We start from the raw sequence: 15,053 nt of genomic DNA, 5'->3' as shown, positions 1-15,053 counted from the left end.
AGAAGAAGAAGCAGACTCCTCCTGAGCAGGGAGCTGGACAAAGGGCTCAATCCTAGGACCCTGGGATCATGACCTGAGGTGAAGGCAGACGCTTACCCAACTGAGCCACCAAGGAGCCCCTGTAGTCACTTCTTATATTCTTACCCATCTGGAATTTGAGCATATGGCAGGAGGTTAAAATTCAACTTGAACTTTCTCTCAAAATGTTAAGCAATTTTCCTAGCATAATTTATTGTATAATCCTTCCTTTTGCCACTAACATTTGCTGCAGGGTTTTTACACACTAATTGCATATATACACTCATAGTAAGCATTTATTTTTGTCCATATTTTCTATTTCATTGATCTATTTTCTTTAAGATTTTATTTTGAGAGTGAGCACAAGCAGGGGTGAGGAGTAGAAGAAGAGGAGAGGGAGATGGAGAAGCAGACTTCCTGCTGAGCAGGGAGCCTGATGCGGGGCTTGATCCAAGGACCCTGGGATCATGACCTGAGCGGAAGGGAGATGCTTCAGGGAGATGCTTCACTGACTGAGCCACCCAGAAGCCCCTCATTGATCTACTATTGTACTGTTAACTATGTTATTTTAATTATTATACATTTTGATACATTTTTAAAAAGATTTTATTTTTAAATAATCACTACACCCAATGTGAGGTTAAAACAACCCCAAGATCAAGAGTCACATGCTCTACCAACTGAGCCAGGCACCCCAATTTGATGCATTTTTGAACTTTTAATTTTAAAGTTATAAATTCACAGAAAGTTGCAAAAGTACAGAGAAGTCCCATATACCCTCACCCATTTTCACCCAATGGTTCCAATGGTAACATTTTCTGTACGTACAGGACAATATAACAACACCAAGACCTAGATTTGGCACAATGTGTGTTCTATGTCATTTTGTACCATGTAAACACCACTAAGATCAAGATACAGAACTATCCCATCACCCCACAGACCTCCTTCTCACTAGAGACCTCAATAGCCACCCCTTTCTCCCCCTGCAACCTCCCCACTCCCCTGCCATCTCTGACCCCTGGCAATGACTGCTGTGTTCTCCCATCTCTATCATTTTGTCACTTGGAGAACATTATAAAAATGGAATCATGCAGCATGGGACCTTTTGAACTTGGCTTTTTTCATTCAGTATATTTTTAGTAGCTGATAAACAAATGTTCCTTAAGTTTCTTTTTTTTCCCCAAAAACTTATTGCAAGTAAACACACTCTACCTTCAAAAAAATATGGAAATATTCAGACACACATGAAAATAGAATAGTGTAATGAGTACCCTATATGCATCACTGAGCTTCAATCAATATTTCAATATTTTGTCACCTTGTTCTTTCTCAGTTTTTTTTCTGAGTATTTTCAAGCAAATCTCAGATATAATTTTACCCATAAATAATGCAATACAAATCTCTACCAAGGATTGTTTTAGCATCACCACAATAGCCTTGTCACATCTAAGAAAGCTACCATTGATTCCTTATTATCTAATATCCAATTTGGTTATCTCAAGAATGACTTAGCCCAGGCTCCCAGTGTATTTAGTCCCTCAAACTTTGTACAGTCCTCTCTGCTCTAGGCTGAATCCACCCAAAAGTCTTGTGTTGAAGGCCTCATCCCCAATGAAATGGTATTTGGAAGTGAGGCCTTTGGGAGATCAGGTTGGGTTGACATCATCAGAGTAGAGCCCCCATGATGGGATCAGTGCCCTTACAGGAGGAAGAAGAGACCACAAACCTCTTTCTTCAGCCATGTGAAGACAGCAATTAGATGGCTTTTTGCAAGCCAAGAATGGGTCCTCACAGGAACCAAATCATGGCACCCAGGTTGTAGGACTCCTCAGCCTCTAGGATTATGACAAATAAATGTCTGTTTTTTTTTTTTAAATTTATTTTTTTTTAGAGCTAAGAGTATATATATTTTTTTAAACTCTATTTTTTAATTTATTTATGATAGTCACAGAGAGAGAGAGAGAGAGAGAGGCAGAGACATAGGCAGAGGAAGAAGCAGGCTCCATGCACCGGGAGCCCGACGTGGGATTCGATCCTGGATCTCCAGGATCGCGCCCTGGGCCAAAGGCAGGCGCTAAACCCGCTGCACCACCCAGGGTTCCCTAAATGTCTGTTGTTGATGCTGAGTTTGATCTCACAACCCTGAGATCATGACCTGAGCCTAAATCAAGAGTCAGACACTTAACTAAGCCACCCAGGTGCCCTCCTGTCATTTATTTGTAGAAAAGTTGGAGTATTTTTCTCAATAGGATTTCCAGCATTTTGGAACTGGCTTATTGCAAATTTGTGGTGTATTAATCTCTATAATGTGTATGTGGATTTTGTAATGAAAAATTTAAGTTATACATAAGTATCGAGACAAGATGATATATATACCCCATCACACAGCGGCCACAGTTAAAACCCATAATCAAATTTTATCTGTGCCCTAGCACTTACCCTCTGTTCTGGTTATTACTGCTGTATAACAACTTACCCCAAACTCTAGGAGCTTAAAACCACGCTTTTATTTTCTCACAATTTTAAGGGTCAGGAATTCAGGATAGGCTTAACTAGGCAGCTATCACTTATGGTCCCTAGGTGGCTACGTTGGATGTTGTCTGGAGCTGCAGTCCTCTGAAGGCTCCACCAGGCTGGACATGCGAGACGGCCACTCATAGGGCTTGTCACTAATGCTGCTGCTACATGGTGTCTTGTGGCTCAGCTGGGAAGACTCAAAGGCCTGGGGCTAGAATCACCTAAAGGTTTGTTCACTCACAAGTCTGACACGGGCTGGAAGAGCTTAGAGACCAGGACTGCTGACTGCAGCACCTCCACATGGCCTCCCCAGGTGGCTGAGCTTCTTCACAGCGTGACGTGATGTGGCATGCCGCTCAGGGTTCCAAGCACCAACCTGTGTTCCAGTGAGCAAGGCAGGACGGCATCACCTTCCATGGCCCTGCCTCAAACCACTTTCACCACATTCTATTGGTTACAAGAAAATGTCAAACTTGCAGCCATTTAAGGAGAGAGGGTAGAGACTCCAGCTGGGAGGAGCATCAAGGCCACACGGTAGAACAGGAGGGATAGGAGCTGTGGCTGTCTTTGGAAAATATCCTCATCCACACTATACATGTTCACTTTACAGCAAATCTCAGATACCACCTCCATTAATCACATTGATTTGTACTTTAATATTTTGGGTGCAGTTCTAAGAGACAAGAGCTTGTGTATATTCCATGCTTTTTGATGCACAATTCACACAAGATAAAATGCACAATTCTTAAAATGTTCAGCTCGATGAGTTCACAATTGTATGAACCTTTTTAATCACCCAAACAAGCAGCAGAACTTTCTATCACCTTACAGAGTCCTCCAGTCAGCTAGCCTCCCCCTCCCCAGCCTCAGCAAGAACTTTCTGATTTCTATCCCACAGTAGTAAGACCTACTTTTATTAATTATGTAATGCACGGAATGTTTGACTCATCAGGACTCTCCATTTCTCTAAGACTTTTATGGTATTAGGTTAATTGAAGGAAACTTTAACTTCCAAATCTAATAGGGAAATTCTTTAGCTTTAAAACCCAAATGTGAGAGGGGATGCTTTTGCCCAATTCAGATGTTCTACTTGGCAGACCATGTGTATGTCTTCACTTCTGATTGCTGGATTGTGCTCTCTGCAAGGCCACCAAGAGCAGTGGCTTGCCTTATTCAGTGGAGTCCTCAACGTCCATTGTTGCAAAGAGATTGGGTTTACTCAATCTCTTTGCAACATTTAACACTGTTGACTGGGGCAGCCCTGGTGGCGCAGCGGTTTAGCGCCGCCTGCAGCTCAGGGTGTGATCCTGGAGGCCCGGGATTGAGTCCCACGTCGGGCTCCTTGCATGGAGCCTGCTTCTGCTTCTCCCTCTGCCTGTGTCTCTGCCTATCTCTCTCTCTGTGTGTGTTTCTCATGAATAAATAAATAAATCTTAAAAAAAAAAAACACTGTTGACTATTTTATCTTTTTTTTTTAAGATTGTTTATTACCTTTTTAAACAGCTTTGTTACATTATAATTTATGTACCATTGGTTTAAAGCATAGCATTCAATGATTTTTAGTAAACTTTCAGAGTTGGGCACCCATTGATCCAGTTTTAAGAACGTTTCTGTCACCTTCAGAAGACCTCTTCTGCCCATTTGTGGCTAATCCCTGTGGCCACCCTTAGTCTAGGCTTCCCTTTATATCAATTTGCTTTTTCTGGACATTTCATATAAATGGAATACTAATAGCTGTGGTCTTTATGTCTGCCTTCTCTCACTGGAGTATCTTGATTTGGGGGCGTCTTCATGATGCAGCATGTCAGTAGCTTGCTCTTTGTTATTGCTGGGATGTTCCCTTCTATGAAAGAACCACACCCTTCACCTTCTTTCTTGGAAGTCCATCCTCTCTCTTGCTCTCTGATTTTTCTTCTCTAGTCCAACTTGTCTCTACCCTCTGGAATGAGGGTGTGACAGATGCTGTGCCTCTCCAGCAGGCACCCTCCCTGCCCACACCTGCCCTCACTGGTAGAGGTCCAGCACCAGAATTTTCACATCTGAGTCCATCCTAGCAATGCTGGACAAGTGAGGCCTAGCAGGGGAAGGTTTTCCTTGCAAGAACAGCAGCATCTCATGTCTGCATGGGACACCTAGAGCTCTCTGGGGACTGTGGATACTGAGGGTGGCAAAGCGTAGACCCAAACAGTCCTTGATATCACTTCCTGCTGCTGAGCAAGCCACCCTGAGTGTCCCTCTCTGATCCTTTATTTGGGAGACCTTGAACCCATCAGCAGGGAAACCATATCTTGTTAGCTGTTTTGTGGCTTGCAGCCAGAAGCTCCCAACAGACTGGTAGCATTAGCATTCTCCACATCTCCTCCCCAGGACTCTGGCCCTTCCTGCAGCCTTCCACTCTTAAGGGTTGACACATCAGGATCTGAAGTCCAGGCCTTGCTTCCAAGACCAAGAGCCTCGTTTGAAAGGGTGTCTGCCCTTGAGGGCTCACAGGTGCCTCACTCTGAGCCTGCCCCTCTCCTCGCCAGGCCCACATTCCTCCTGACCATTCTTGTCACGGTCAGGGTCTGCTGGTTCCACCTCCTGGATCTTTTTGGGATTCCTGCTGCCAGGGCCTCATTAGTTCCTCCTCGGTGGCAGCATTGGGCCTACCACAGGTCCCCTCTACTGGAGAACGTTTCCAAGGCACCAACCCCATCACACCTCCCTTGTTGCTATTACTTAACAGTTCCATTTCCACAAGGCAGGTGCCAAACAGACGAAAGGCTTCCTACTCCGCTGCTTCTGTGGCCTCACCCTCCTGCCCATCCACGAGCGTCCGGCCATGGGGCTGTCCGCCTAGTGGAAGCCCTAGGGTCCCTGCGCCCCAGCACGGTGCTCCTAGCCCTTCTTACACGCCTGCTCCAGACTCGAGTGGCCTTCCGAGCTTCTGCTTCGGCGAAAGGGCCGTGGAGGGAGCAGCCGTGCCCACAGCAGTGCACGGGGCTAACCCCGACCCCCGGCACTCCTATCCCCGCCGCGCACGGCCTACCTTCCACTTCGGACGAGGAAGGTCGCAGCCGCTTGGGTGCCCCTCTCTTCCCTGGGAAGCTGTCTGCAGGCCTGCTGTCCGGAGGTTTCTCGAGTTCCTGAGATTGCCTGTCCATCGACCTCTCCCTAGCCTTCGCCACGGAGTACCCGCGCCCCTTCTCCCCTGAAACACACGGATGAGGAGTCAGCCCTGCCGGCTCCCCGAGGCTGCGCGGGCGTCTCCAGGGGCAAGTACGCGGGGAGGCGCCGGCGCTCCGTTACCTTTCCTAGATTTGTGTTTGCTTTTGGAAAGTCCCATAAGTGAGCCCACTGCCCCAGCCGGCAAACCTGGCCCCCCGGCCCCCCGCCCCTCCGCCCCTCCGCCCCTCCGCCCCTCCGCCCCTCCGCGGGCTCGCAGCCCGAGTGACTCACAGAGGCTCCCGCAGCCGGGCGGCGCGGGTCGTCACGGCAACGCCTCCCGCCCGCGGGACCAGCGACGTGCTCTCGCGAGAGCCGCGCGCGCCGGAAGTGGGGACGACCCCGGAAGTTCCCGCGGGGCGGAACTGGTCGGGGCGATCAATTCGGCTGCCGGGGGAGTCTGTTAGTACGTTTCGGGGGGGCCTGCCGCTGCCGGACCGGCCATGGACGGTAGGAGACCCCGCCCGTCGGGGGAGGGCGGGCCCCGCGGACCTCGGTCAGAGACCCCGGACCCCGATCCTCACCCTCGATGCCGGACCCTCACCCCCTTCCCCAAGCTCCTCAGCGTCCAGCCCCCGCCCCACCCCCAGCTCCTGGACCGACGACAGACATCGGCCTTTGGGGCCCTGGGGGTCAGGTCAGACGGCATCCCCGTCCCCAGGATACCACTACACGACAGTAAGAAGAGCCCAGGCAGAAAGCACCTGCCGTGTGCCAGGCCTCCCTGACAGCAGCTCTTAGCGGTGGGAGCTTGATGTCCCCTCCTGCACACGGGGACGCAGCTGGAGGTCTGGCTCCCAGCGTTGGCGCCACCGCCTGCTGCACCTCCTGTGCCCCGCTCCGCCCCGCTCTGGACACCAGGAACAGAAGGGGGCGTCATACGGTCGGGTACCTACCTTTGCTAGGATGATCGGGGACTGCTGGGGTGCACAGGTTCTGAAGATCCCTTTGGGAAGTGTAGAGAGCTGTACAACCACGTCGTTGTCCGGAAAGACACCCTGTATCCCTTGCCTCAGACAAGATGAAGTACTCCCTCCCACGTCTGCACCCCCTGCATCCCGCACTGCACATGTCCACATCCCCAGCACACCTATCCTCACCCCTGCACCCCCCAGCTCACTTGTCCACACCCCCTGCACCCCACACCTGTCCATACCCCTCCAAGCCCACAGCCCCCACTGCACATATCCGCACCCCCACACCTGTCCACATCCTCGCACCCCATGAAGACACATGTCTGCACTCCCCCCAAGGCCACATCCCCCACCACACCTGTCTGCACCCCTCCACACACATCTCCACACTCCACCTGCACTCCCCCACCACACATGTTGGGTTTTGCTCCACAGTTTCTCAGCTCTCTGGGGGGCGGGAGGGAGGGTGAATTTCTTTTGGCGGTTTCACTTTTTTCGAGGGTTAGGTTTTGTCTTAACAGCTCTCTGCTATTCAGTCTATTCCTGCCACTCTAGATGAGAAAGCCGAGGCAGGGAGAGACGGTGATTATGTCACACTGCCAGCTAGAGACTTGGAGCCACACCTTGTTTTCCCTGTGGAAGGCACTCTGCCTGCCACCTGTGTCAGGTTAGGTCTGATTTGCAGATTGCACAGCTGACTTTGGCCTTGACCAGGGCACAACCAGGCCATCCCTGAAACCCATAGTGGGCTCTCAGCTGGGGACCTTGATTTGCATTTGTGAGCGCTCTGCACCCTGACTCTGGATACAGGATTTTGTTTCTTCATTATGGGCTAGTGAAACCCTTTCAGATATTCTTCACATTTAAAAATCTGAATAAATTGAGGTTTAAACGTGAATCTGGATCTTCCTGCCTCTTGAGTTTCGGTGAGTGAGTAGCAAGTGTAGCTGTCAGGAGAGTTATCTATACTCTCCAGTCTCTTTGAATCTTCCATGAGGGACAGGAAGGCACCCAAGCCAGATTTGAAAGCTCAGACATGCCAGCTGCCATGGAAGTTGGTCTCTGTGGGTCACATCTTTGATATCAGAGGAGTCATCTTCTTGCTAATTAAACTCATTTACTTTGGGGGAGAAAGAGTATATAAAATTTAGATTGCCCACTACCGAACTTTATTAAATGAGGAAAGAATCTTTTTTTTTTAATTTAATTTATTTATTCATAGAGACACACAGAGAGAGAGAGGCAGAGATACAGGCAGAGGGAGAAGCAGAGGGAGAAGCAGGCTCCACACAGAGAGCCTGACGTGGGACTCGATCCAGGGTCTCCAGGATCACACCCTGGGCTGCAGGCAGCGCTAAACCGCTGCACCACCAGGGCTGCCCATGAGGAAAGAATCTTAAGGGCCTTTGTGAAGTTGTCTTAATTACAAAGCACCCACTCGGGTTTTTACTGTGGGCCATGTGCTGTGTCCATGACCTCACATGTCTGTACACTAACCCTTGGTCAGCTAGTGCTCCCTGGTATTACCTATAGGGTCGAATGTTAGGGAGCCTCTACATTTGCCCAAACCGTCTGGCTGACAAGGGAGCAGAACTGGTGCCCTCGTTCATCTCCTGCCTCCCTGAAGGCCCCATCCGTGCCTGCGTCCTGTTCCAGCTCTTTCTGTCTAGGAGGGTCTTTGTGGCCCTATCTTTTTGTTAGACATGCCACCTGTCACAGTTGAAATCCTCAAACCCTTTCTTTTCTTTGCAGATACCCTGTTCCAGTTGAAGGTATGTGATGAATGACCTTTCACCCCCATCCTGCCTTGGTGGTCAGCAAATGAGGACAAATGGTGTCTGTCGTGCTCAGAGGGACAGATTATAAATCGGAAGATTCTGCACAGTGCTCTTCCAGTCTGATGACAGACAGGGGGTCATTGAGTTGGCTTGATGGCATATTAATCCTTTCCTTGTCTTGGGCTAAGCAGAATCGGGTCGTGTGGGCTCATCCACGAGAGAGGGAGCATGCTGTCTTTGGGAAACAAAGCTTGGGTGTTCGCTGCATCCCTTGACGTTTCACTAGGCATTTAAATCTGTGCTTTTAAGTTCGTTAAAATCATGTTGAAGGAGAGCATTCTGAGCAACTGAGCATGCCTCTGATAATTAATCCAGGGTAAGCTTCTGCCACATTTCCCTCAAATGCCTCCGTAGTTAACCGTCCCTGGTTAGTTCTGTAAGACTGGGCAGGAGTGATGTGCCCACGCTGCTAACCGTAGCTCATCACCCTGGCTTTGCAGTGGAGAGGAAGGGCGGGGAACACCAGGACACCCCAGGCACTTTGTTCAACAAGCTTCCACCTTGTGGAAGGCGCTCAGGGCCAGATTCCCAGGTCAGGAAAATCTGGGTTTTTCCCTGAAGGAATGTAGGAGTGTGAGGTAGGCAGACAAGAAGCACCTTCTGTGTGACAGAAAGTCCTAGGTGGGGGCGGGGTATCCTCCAAGCAGGCAGGTTTCGGCAGGAAAGCTATGTGGGATTCTGGAAGGTTTCTCTTTCACTTGGGTTTGTTTCTTTTTTGTAATTTGAGAGACAGAGAGAGAGAGAGAGAGCATGTGCACATGCATGAGCAGGGGGGAGGGGCAGAGGGAGAAGCAGACTCCCTGCTGAGCAGGGAGGTGGATTCTAGACTCTATGCTGGAGTGCATGACTCAGTCCAGGCACCCTGGGATCATGACCTGAGCCGAAGGCAAATGCTTCACCGACTGAGACACCCATGAGTTATTTTTTTCTGTTTTTTTTTTTTTTTTTTTTTTTTTTTTATTTATGATAGTCACAGAGAGAGAGAGAGAGGGCAGAGACACAGGCAGAGGGAGAAGCAGGCTCCATGCACCGGGAGCCTGATGTGGGATTCGATCCCGGGTCTCCAGGATCGCGCCCCGGGCCAAAGGCAGGCGCCAAACCGCTGCGCCACCCAGGGATCCCTTTTTCTGTTTTTTATTTTTTATTTTTTTTAATTTTTTTTTTAAGGTATTTATTTATTTATTTGTGATAGTCACAGAGAGAGAGAGAGGCAGAGACACAGGCAGAGGGAGAAGCAGGCTCCATGCACCGGGAGCCCGACGTGGGATTCGATCCCGGGTCTCCAGGATCGCGCCCTGGGCCAAAGGCAGGCACCAAACCGCTGCGCCATCCAGGGATCCCCCTTTTTCTGTTTTTTAAATTAATTTATTATCATTTATTTGAGCAGAGGGAGAGGCTGACTCCCTGCGGAGCAGAGCAGGGAGCCCATCACTTGGGTTGTCTGAGCATTCTCTCCTGTGGGCTTCCTGGTCATCAAATGAGTCCTCTTTGGGGAGCTACAGGGCCACTCTGACCAGGCCCGAGAGCATGCACTGCCCAGCAGCTCCTCACAGGCACACTGTTCTGTGAAGAGAACACTTTGAGGTGTATGTTCATTGGGAATTCCGTATTACCGCTTGGGGTAGCCTGAAACATTGTTGAGTTTTTTCCCAAAAGATGAAAATCTGTAAGTACAGGCACCTGGGCGGCTCAGTCAGTTAAGTGTCTGACTCTTGATTTCAGCACAGATTGTGATCCCATGGTCCTGAGTTCAAGCCTTGCATCCAACTCTGTGTTCAGTGGAGAGTCTGCTTGAGATTCTCTCTGTTCTTCTCCTGTGCTCATCACTGTCTCTCATGGATAAATAAATCTTTTAACGAAAGAAGATCCAGAAGTAGTAGTGATTGTGTTAATTTTTTTTGTTTTGTTTTGTTTTGTTTTTTAGATTTTATTTATTTATTCACGACAGACATAGGCAGAGGGAGAAGCAGGCTCCCCACAGGGAGCCCAATGCAGGACCTGATTCTGGGACCTCAGGATCACGCCCTGAGCGTAAGGCAGATGCTCAACCTCTGAGCCACCCAGGTGTCCCGAGTTAGCTTTTCTTTTAAAGATTTTATTTAGGGATTCCCTGGGTGGTGCAGTGGTTTGCCTTTGGCCCGGGGCGCAATCCTGGAGACCCAGGATCGAATCCCACGTCGGGCTCCCGGTGCATGGAACCTGCTTCTCTCTCTGCCTGTGTCTCTGCCTCTCTCTCTCTCTGTGTGACTATCATAAATAAATTAAAAAATTACAAAAAAAGATTTTATTTATTCACGAGAGAGAGAGAGAGCATGAGCAGGGGGCAGAGGGAGAAGCAGACTCTCCACTGAGCAGGGAGCCCAGGGAGGGGCTTGATCCCACGACCTTGAGATCACAACCTGAGCCAAAGACCAACGCTTAACCATCTAAGCCACCCAGGTGCCCCGTGTGAGTTGGCTTTTTAACTTTCCACTCTAGGGGAGAATTTGGATTATGGTGCTCTGGGATAGGACATTTTAGGAAACCCTCACAGCCCTCCTGTCCCCTGAGCCTCAGAAACCCAGTGAGCCTCCTCCATGCAGCCCTAGGCCATGAGGATGCTGACGGGCTGGGCACCTTCTGTGTATGGGGCAGGGGGTGCTGAGGAGGGTAGGGAGGGTGCTGAAGGGCAGGCCACGTGCATCTAACTTGAGTGTCCTGCTTCTGCTCAGTTCACAGCAAAGCAGCTAGAGAAGCTGGCCAAGAAGGCAGAAAAGGACTCCAAGGCAGAGCAGGCCAAGGTGAAGAAGGTGAGGTTGCACCATGTCCAGGCCGTGTGCTGTTCTCATGTTCCTTGTTTCTGTTGCTTCTTTTGCATTGTTCTGGTATCTTCCTTTTGTGTGAGGTATGCCCCACGACTCTGGCTGTGGGTGTTCTCCCAGGAGCCTGCTTAGGGCCTATGGTGGCTCCTCCTTGCCCACTGAGGGCGTCCGGAGCCAAAGGACCATGCATTGCCTTTCCTTATTTCATTGAACATCTGAGCCTTTAATCACTTTCAAAGTTCTGAACCTGTATGGGACATGGCTTCCAGCCATCCCTGCAATGACCCTGCCCATACCTCAGGCAGGTGGGAACGTCTGGCTGTTGCATGGGTGGACTGGCTCCTGGGGTTTGGGGTTAGGGTTTGGTAACCCTCTCACCCCAGGGCAGAAGGAAAACCAGAGAGCTGTGTCCAGTTGGCTCCTTTGTCCTCACGGCCCTGCCCACTTTGCTGCTCTGGTTTTTGTGAGCTCGTGTGGTATAGGCGCTGAAGAGACTGAAGGGAGTGCCAGGCCTGGGGGGGTGGGGGCAGGAGGTGGTGTCCCATGGCCAGCTCTCTGTGCAGCCCCCAGCATGGCTGGTCTGGTGCCCTGCCCGGACACCCTTGCTCCTGAACAGGCCAGGGGCCTGGCATTTCTGCATTTGCACGAAGCTAGCAGGTCTCACCCTAGGAAAAGCCAGGACCAGGCCCCTGAACGGGCCAGGTGGAGGTGGGACAAACAGCCATGTTGTCCCAACTGGCGCTCCTTCTGAATTTCAGGCCCTCCAGCAGAAGAATGTAGAATGTGCCCGTGTGTACGCTGAGAACGCCATCCGCAAGAAGAATGAAGGCGTGAACTGGCTCCGTATGGCATCCCGTGTGGATGCAGTGGCCTCCAAGGTGCAGACGGCCGTGACCATGAAGGGGGTGAGTGCTCGTGCCCAGGGTCACATGGCGGAGTGGAGGAGCCTGGCTAGGCAGGGGGAGCCGTGCAGGACCCTGTCGGTGGTAGTGAAAGTGGAGATTCCCTCCACACCATAATGGCGGCACCAAAGGACAAAACAAAGCATCCTCAGATTTTTCTTCACTGGCCAAGGCATGGGTCTTCTGTCTGTTGTTTAGCAGACAGCATTTCCTGGAGAGTGCAGAGGGCCCATCTTCGGTGGGGGACATCTCTTCACTTTCTCCTGTGCCAGGTGACCAAGAACATGGCCCAGGTGACCAAAGCCCTGGACAGGGCGCTAAGCACCATGGACTTGCAGAAGGTCTCTGCGGTGATGGACAGGTTCGAGCAACAGGTTCAGAACTTGGATGTGCATACAGCGGTACGTGGCCTGTGGTCTTGGGTGGCTTATGTGGCTGGCCCCACACACGTTCCCCCACTGGTCTCCCTATGGGGGCCACCTCCAGAGCGCCTGATGCTTGTGGGGTCTGGACCAGCACACAGAGGTCTAGCAGATAAGAGGGAGGCCCAGGGGCCTGAGCGCTGGAGAAAGTGCCCTGAGAGAGAGTAGTGGGGTGGTCTGGTGCGGGTGGAGGGAGTGAGCCCAAAGCATGGTTGAAGTGGGTGGCCAGAAATGGGGCCACTGCAGTGGCTGCAGTGGTGTCCCAGGGCCTGCACCCACCTGCCCAGAACATGACCCCCAGGTGATGGAGGACTCCATGAGCTCGGCCACCACGCTGACCACGCCGCAGGAACAGGTGGATAGCCTCATCATGCAGATCGCTGAGGAGAACGGCCTGGAGGTCCTGGACCAGCTCAACCAGCTGCCTGAGGGCGCCTCTGCTGTGGGCGAGAGCTCCGTGCGCAGCCAAGAGGACCAGCTGTCTCGGAGGTGGGCTCAGTGCCCCAGACGTTAGGCTCTTCACCCTGGGCTCTGACCCTGTGGTTGTGGGGGAAGGAGGCGCATACAGCCTCGAGAGGAGAGCTTGTGTGGGGGGCTCTGGCCCAGGGGTGCCATTCCTTCCAAGGAGGGCCTGCCCGAGGCCCAGTCCAGGCTCCGTCTGAGGGCCTCTCTCCCTTGCTCCTTGTCCAGTGTCTATGTCATGTGTCAGCTATGGCACTCAGACACTTGTCGCTGGTTCACTGTAGGAAAAGAAGTCTTTGCTCTACTGCTGTTCCCCAGGTTTCTCCTGTGCTGTCTCAGGACAGCCTCGCAGAGCTGAGATAAAGAGGACAGGGTTGTAGTCTCCAGTACAAGATGCCAATCCAGATCTTGTGCTGGAGTGCACAGCAGTGCTGAGGCACCTCTGCCCTCGCCCTCATAGGGGTTGTGTCGTTGATTTGCAGGTTGGCCGCCCTGAGAAACTAGCCGAGCCCTCCTTCAGTGCCCTGCTTCCCTGGCCGTGACGTGTGGGAAGGGCCGGGGAGGAGGCCCCCATCTCTGTCCCCACGCCTCTTGCCTTTCCGCACACCCTGCCGTGCGGCCCTTCCCTCCACGCCTGGGGATTGTCCCTCTTAGCGTAGATGGTGGCTCTGTGTCCTGGTGGGTGAGTTTGCACACACTTCTGACTTCTGTGGGTTATTTCTGGACTGTGGGCTGACCAGCTTGGGGTTCTGCAGGCCCCCCTCTCTCCCCCACCCTCTGAGAAATTGACGGGGACTGACCAGTGGATGCCATGTGTGCCACGGGGGCCTTCAGAGTCCGTGTAATGGCAGATGTGCTGCTAGTGGCCAGCCAGTGGGGTCAGCGCTGCTTCCGGTAGCCAGGAAGCACCTGGAGGCCAGCTGGCTGAGCCCTACTAGGGATCCCCAGCAGCAGGTGCCATGCTCCAATCCAGGCAGGCCCACCCGCAGGGACCCATCTTCGTTCCACCGCTGCCTTGGAAGGGCCTGGGGCCCCACAGGATGTGCTGTGTGTCCTCTGGGAACTCAGGGTGTGCACTGAGGTCCCTCCCAGCAAGGAGCACGGGGTCTTACACCCCTGCTGGGGGTGCTGGGTCTGTGTCTCATCCTCCCTATACTGTAGATAATGGGTGCCTCCCCCCGACTGGTCTCCCCTCCTGCCTCGTGGGCTCACACCGTTTAATCTGGAAGCCAGAGGGGGTCACCAGATCTCGGAGAGGTGCCCCCAGCAGGGCCAGCTTTGGAGTAGCCGTGGCAGCCACAGCTGAGCCGCTAGCAGCCAGCAACTCCCAGTGATTTTCTGGGACAGGCAGCCGTTTCCGTTTTTCATTTCTTGAAGTTTACTTTGTTTTCTTGAAGCTTCCAGGGTTTTTTGTTTTATTGCCAAAATAGAAGGAGCAGACAGCAGATGGGGAACGCTGGGCCCCAGCCCCCTCATTGGTGTGAGCTGGTGAGAACTTCATGGTTGGTACTGAGCTGGGCCCAGCTCCGTGCACAGCTGACCGCCTGACCAGCCCTTCTCAGAGGCTTCCTGCCACTCCCCAGTCTGTCCTCACACCAGTGACGCTTGTGAACAGAGATGTTGGAGACCTTTACCATGACTTTGCTACATTTGATTCTTCTGGACTTGGTTGTCCCTGGGTGTCCTGTGTGGTCAGTTGTGTTTGAACAGCCTTGACACTCTAGACTGTGATGTGAGACCCCAGAGGGAGGGTCAGAGTGCTGTCTGGCTTTTCTTCCACAATGCCGGCCTCGCCTTACTCCCTGGCTGTGGTCGCTCAGGGCACCACATGCTGGGGGTTCAGAGAAGACCCCGACTGCCCTGGTGCCCACTGGGCACCAAGCTCCATGGCTGTGGCTCATCAAAGAGCAGTGGGCATGTTTGCCCGTTTTCCTAAAATGCTATTGTGAGTAAACACATTGATCCCTGAGAA

General features: G+C 51.9%; 2 protein-coding genes across 5 annotated transcripts in view; one reads left to right on the top strand and one right to left on the bottom strand.

Moving 5' to 3' along the window:
- CDK10 (cyclin dependent kinase 10) overlaps positions 1 to 6,078 on the bottom strand; it is a 19,295-nt gene extending 13,217 nt beyond the window's left edge. For 2 of the 4 annotated variants that reach the window (XM_077891181.1, XM_077891188.1), the window contains exons 1-2: positions 5,827 to 5,922; positions 5,567 to 5,728 (exon numbers count right to left, since the gene is read on the bottom strand). In XM_077891181.1, coding sequence (XP_077747307.1) covers positions 5,567 to 5,728; positions 5,827 to 5,863 — 199 coding nt within the window. In that variant the 5' untranslated portion in view covers positions 5,864 to 5,922. Of the gene's footprint in view, positions 1 to 5,566; positions 5,729 to 5,826; positions 5,923 to 5,976 lie in introns of those variants that run through there. The other 2 variants (XM_077891182.1, XM_077891189.1) reach the window with 2 other exon arrangements.
- Positions 6,054 to 15,053, top strand: CHMP1A (charged multivesicular body protein 1A). The gene is made up of 7 exons (XM_077891192.1): positions 6,054 to 6,192; positions 8,409 to 8,428; positions 11,206 to 11,283; positions 12,054 to 12,200; positions 12,470 to 12,598; positions 12,921 to 13,108; positions 13,564 to 15,053. Exons 1-7 carry the CDS (start codon positions 6,186 to 6,188, stop codon positions 13,583 to 13,585), a joined length of 591 nt encoding a protein of 196 aa, XP_077747318.1. The 5' UTR covers positions 6,054 to 6,185; the 3' UTR covers positions 13,586 to 15,053.

The sequence above is a fragment of the Canis aureus genome, chromosome 3 (genome assembly GCF_053574225.1).
Source record: "Canis aureus isolate CA01 chromosome 3, VMU_Caureus_v.1.0, whole genome shotgun sequence".
NCBI classification, from domain to species: domain Eukaryota; kingdom Metazoa; phylum Chordata; class Mammalia; order Carnivora; family Canidae; genus Canis; species Canis aureus.
Note: the sequence above shows the minus strand (reverse complement) of the source record. Positions and strands in the feature narration are given on the sequence as shown.

Excerpts from the sequence above, each read along its gene's own strand:
- CHMP1A (XM_077891192.1), top strand. Across the intron at positions 12,599-12,920 it reads ACTTGGATGTGCATACAGCG|GTGATGGAGGACTCCATGAG; the intron begins GTACGTGGCCTG and ends CATGACCCCCAG. Across the intron at positions 13,109-13,563 it reads GAGGACCAGCTGTCTCGGAG|GTTGGCCGCCCTGAGAAACT; the intron begins GTGGGCTCAGTG and ends GTTGATTTGCAG.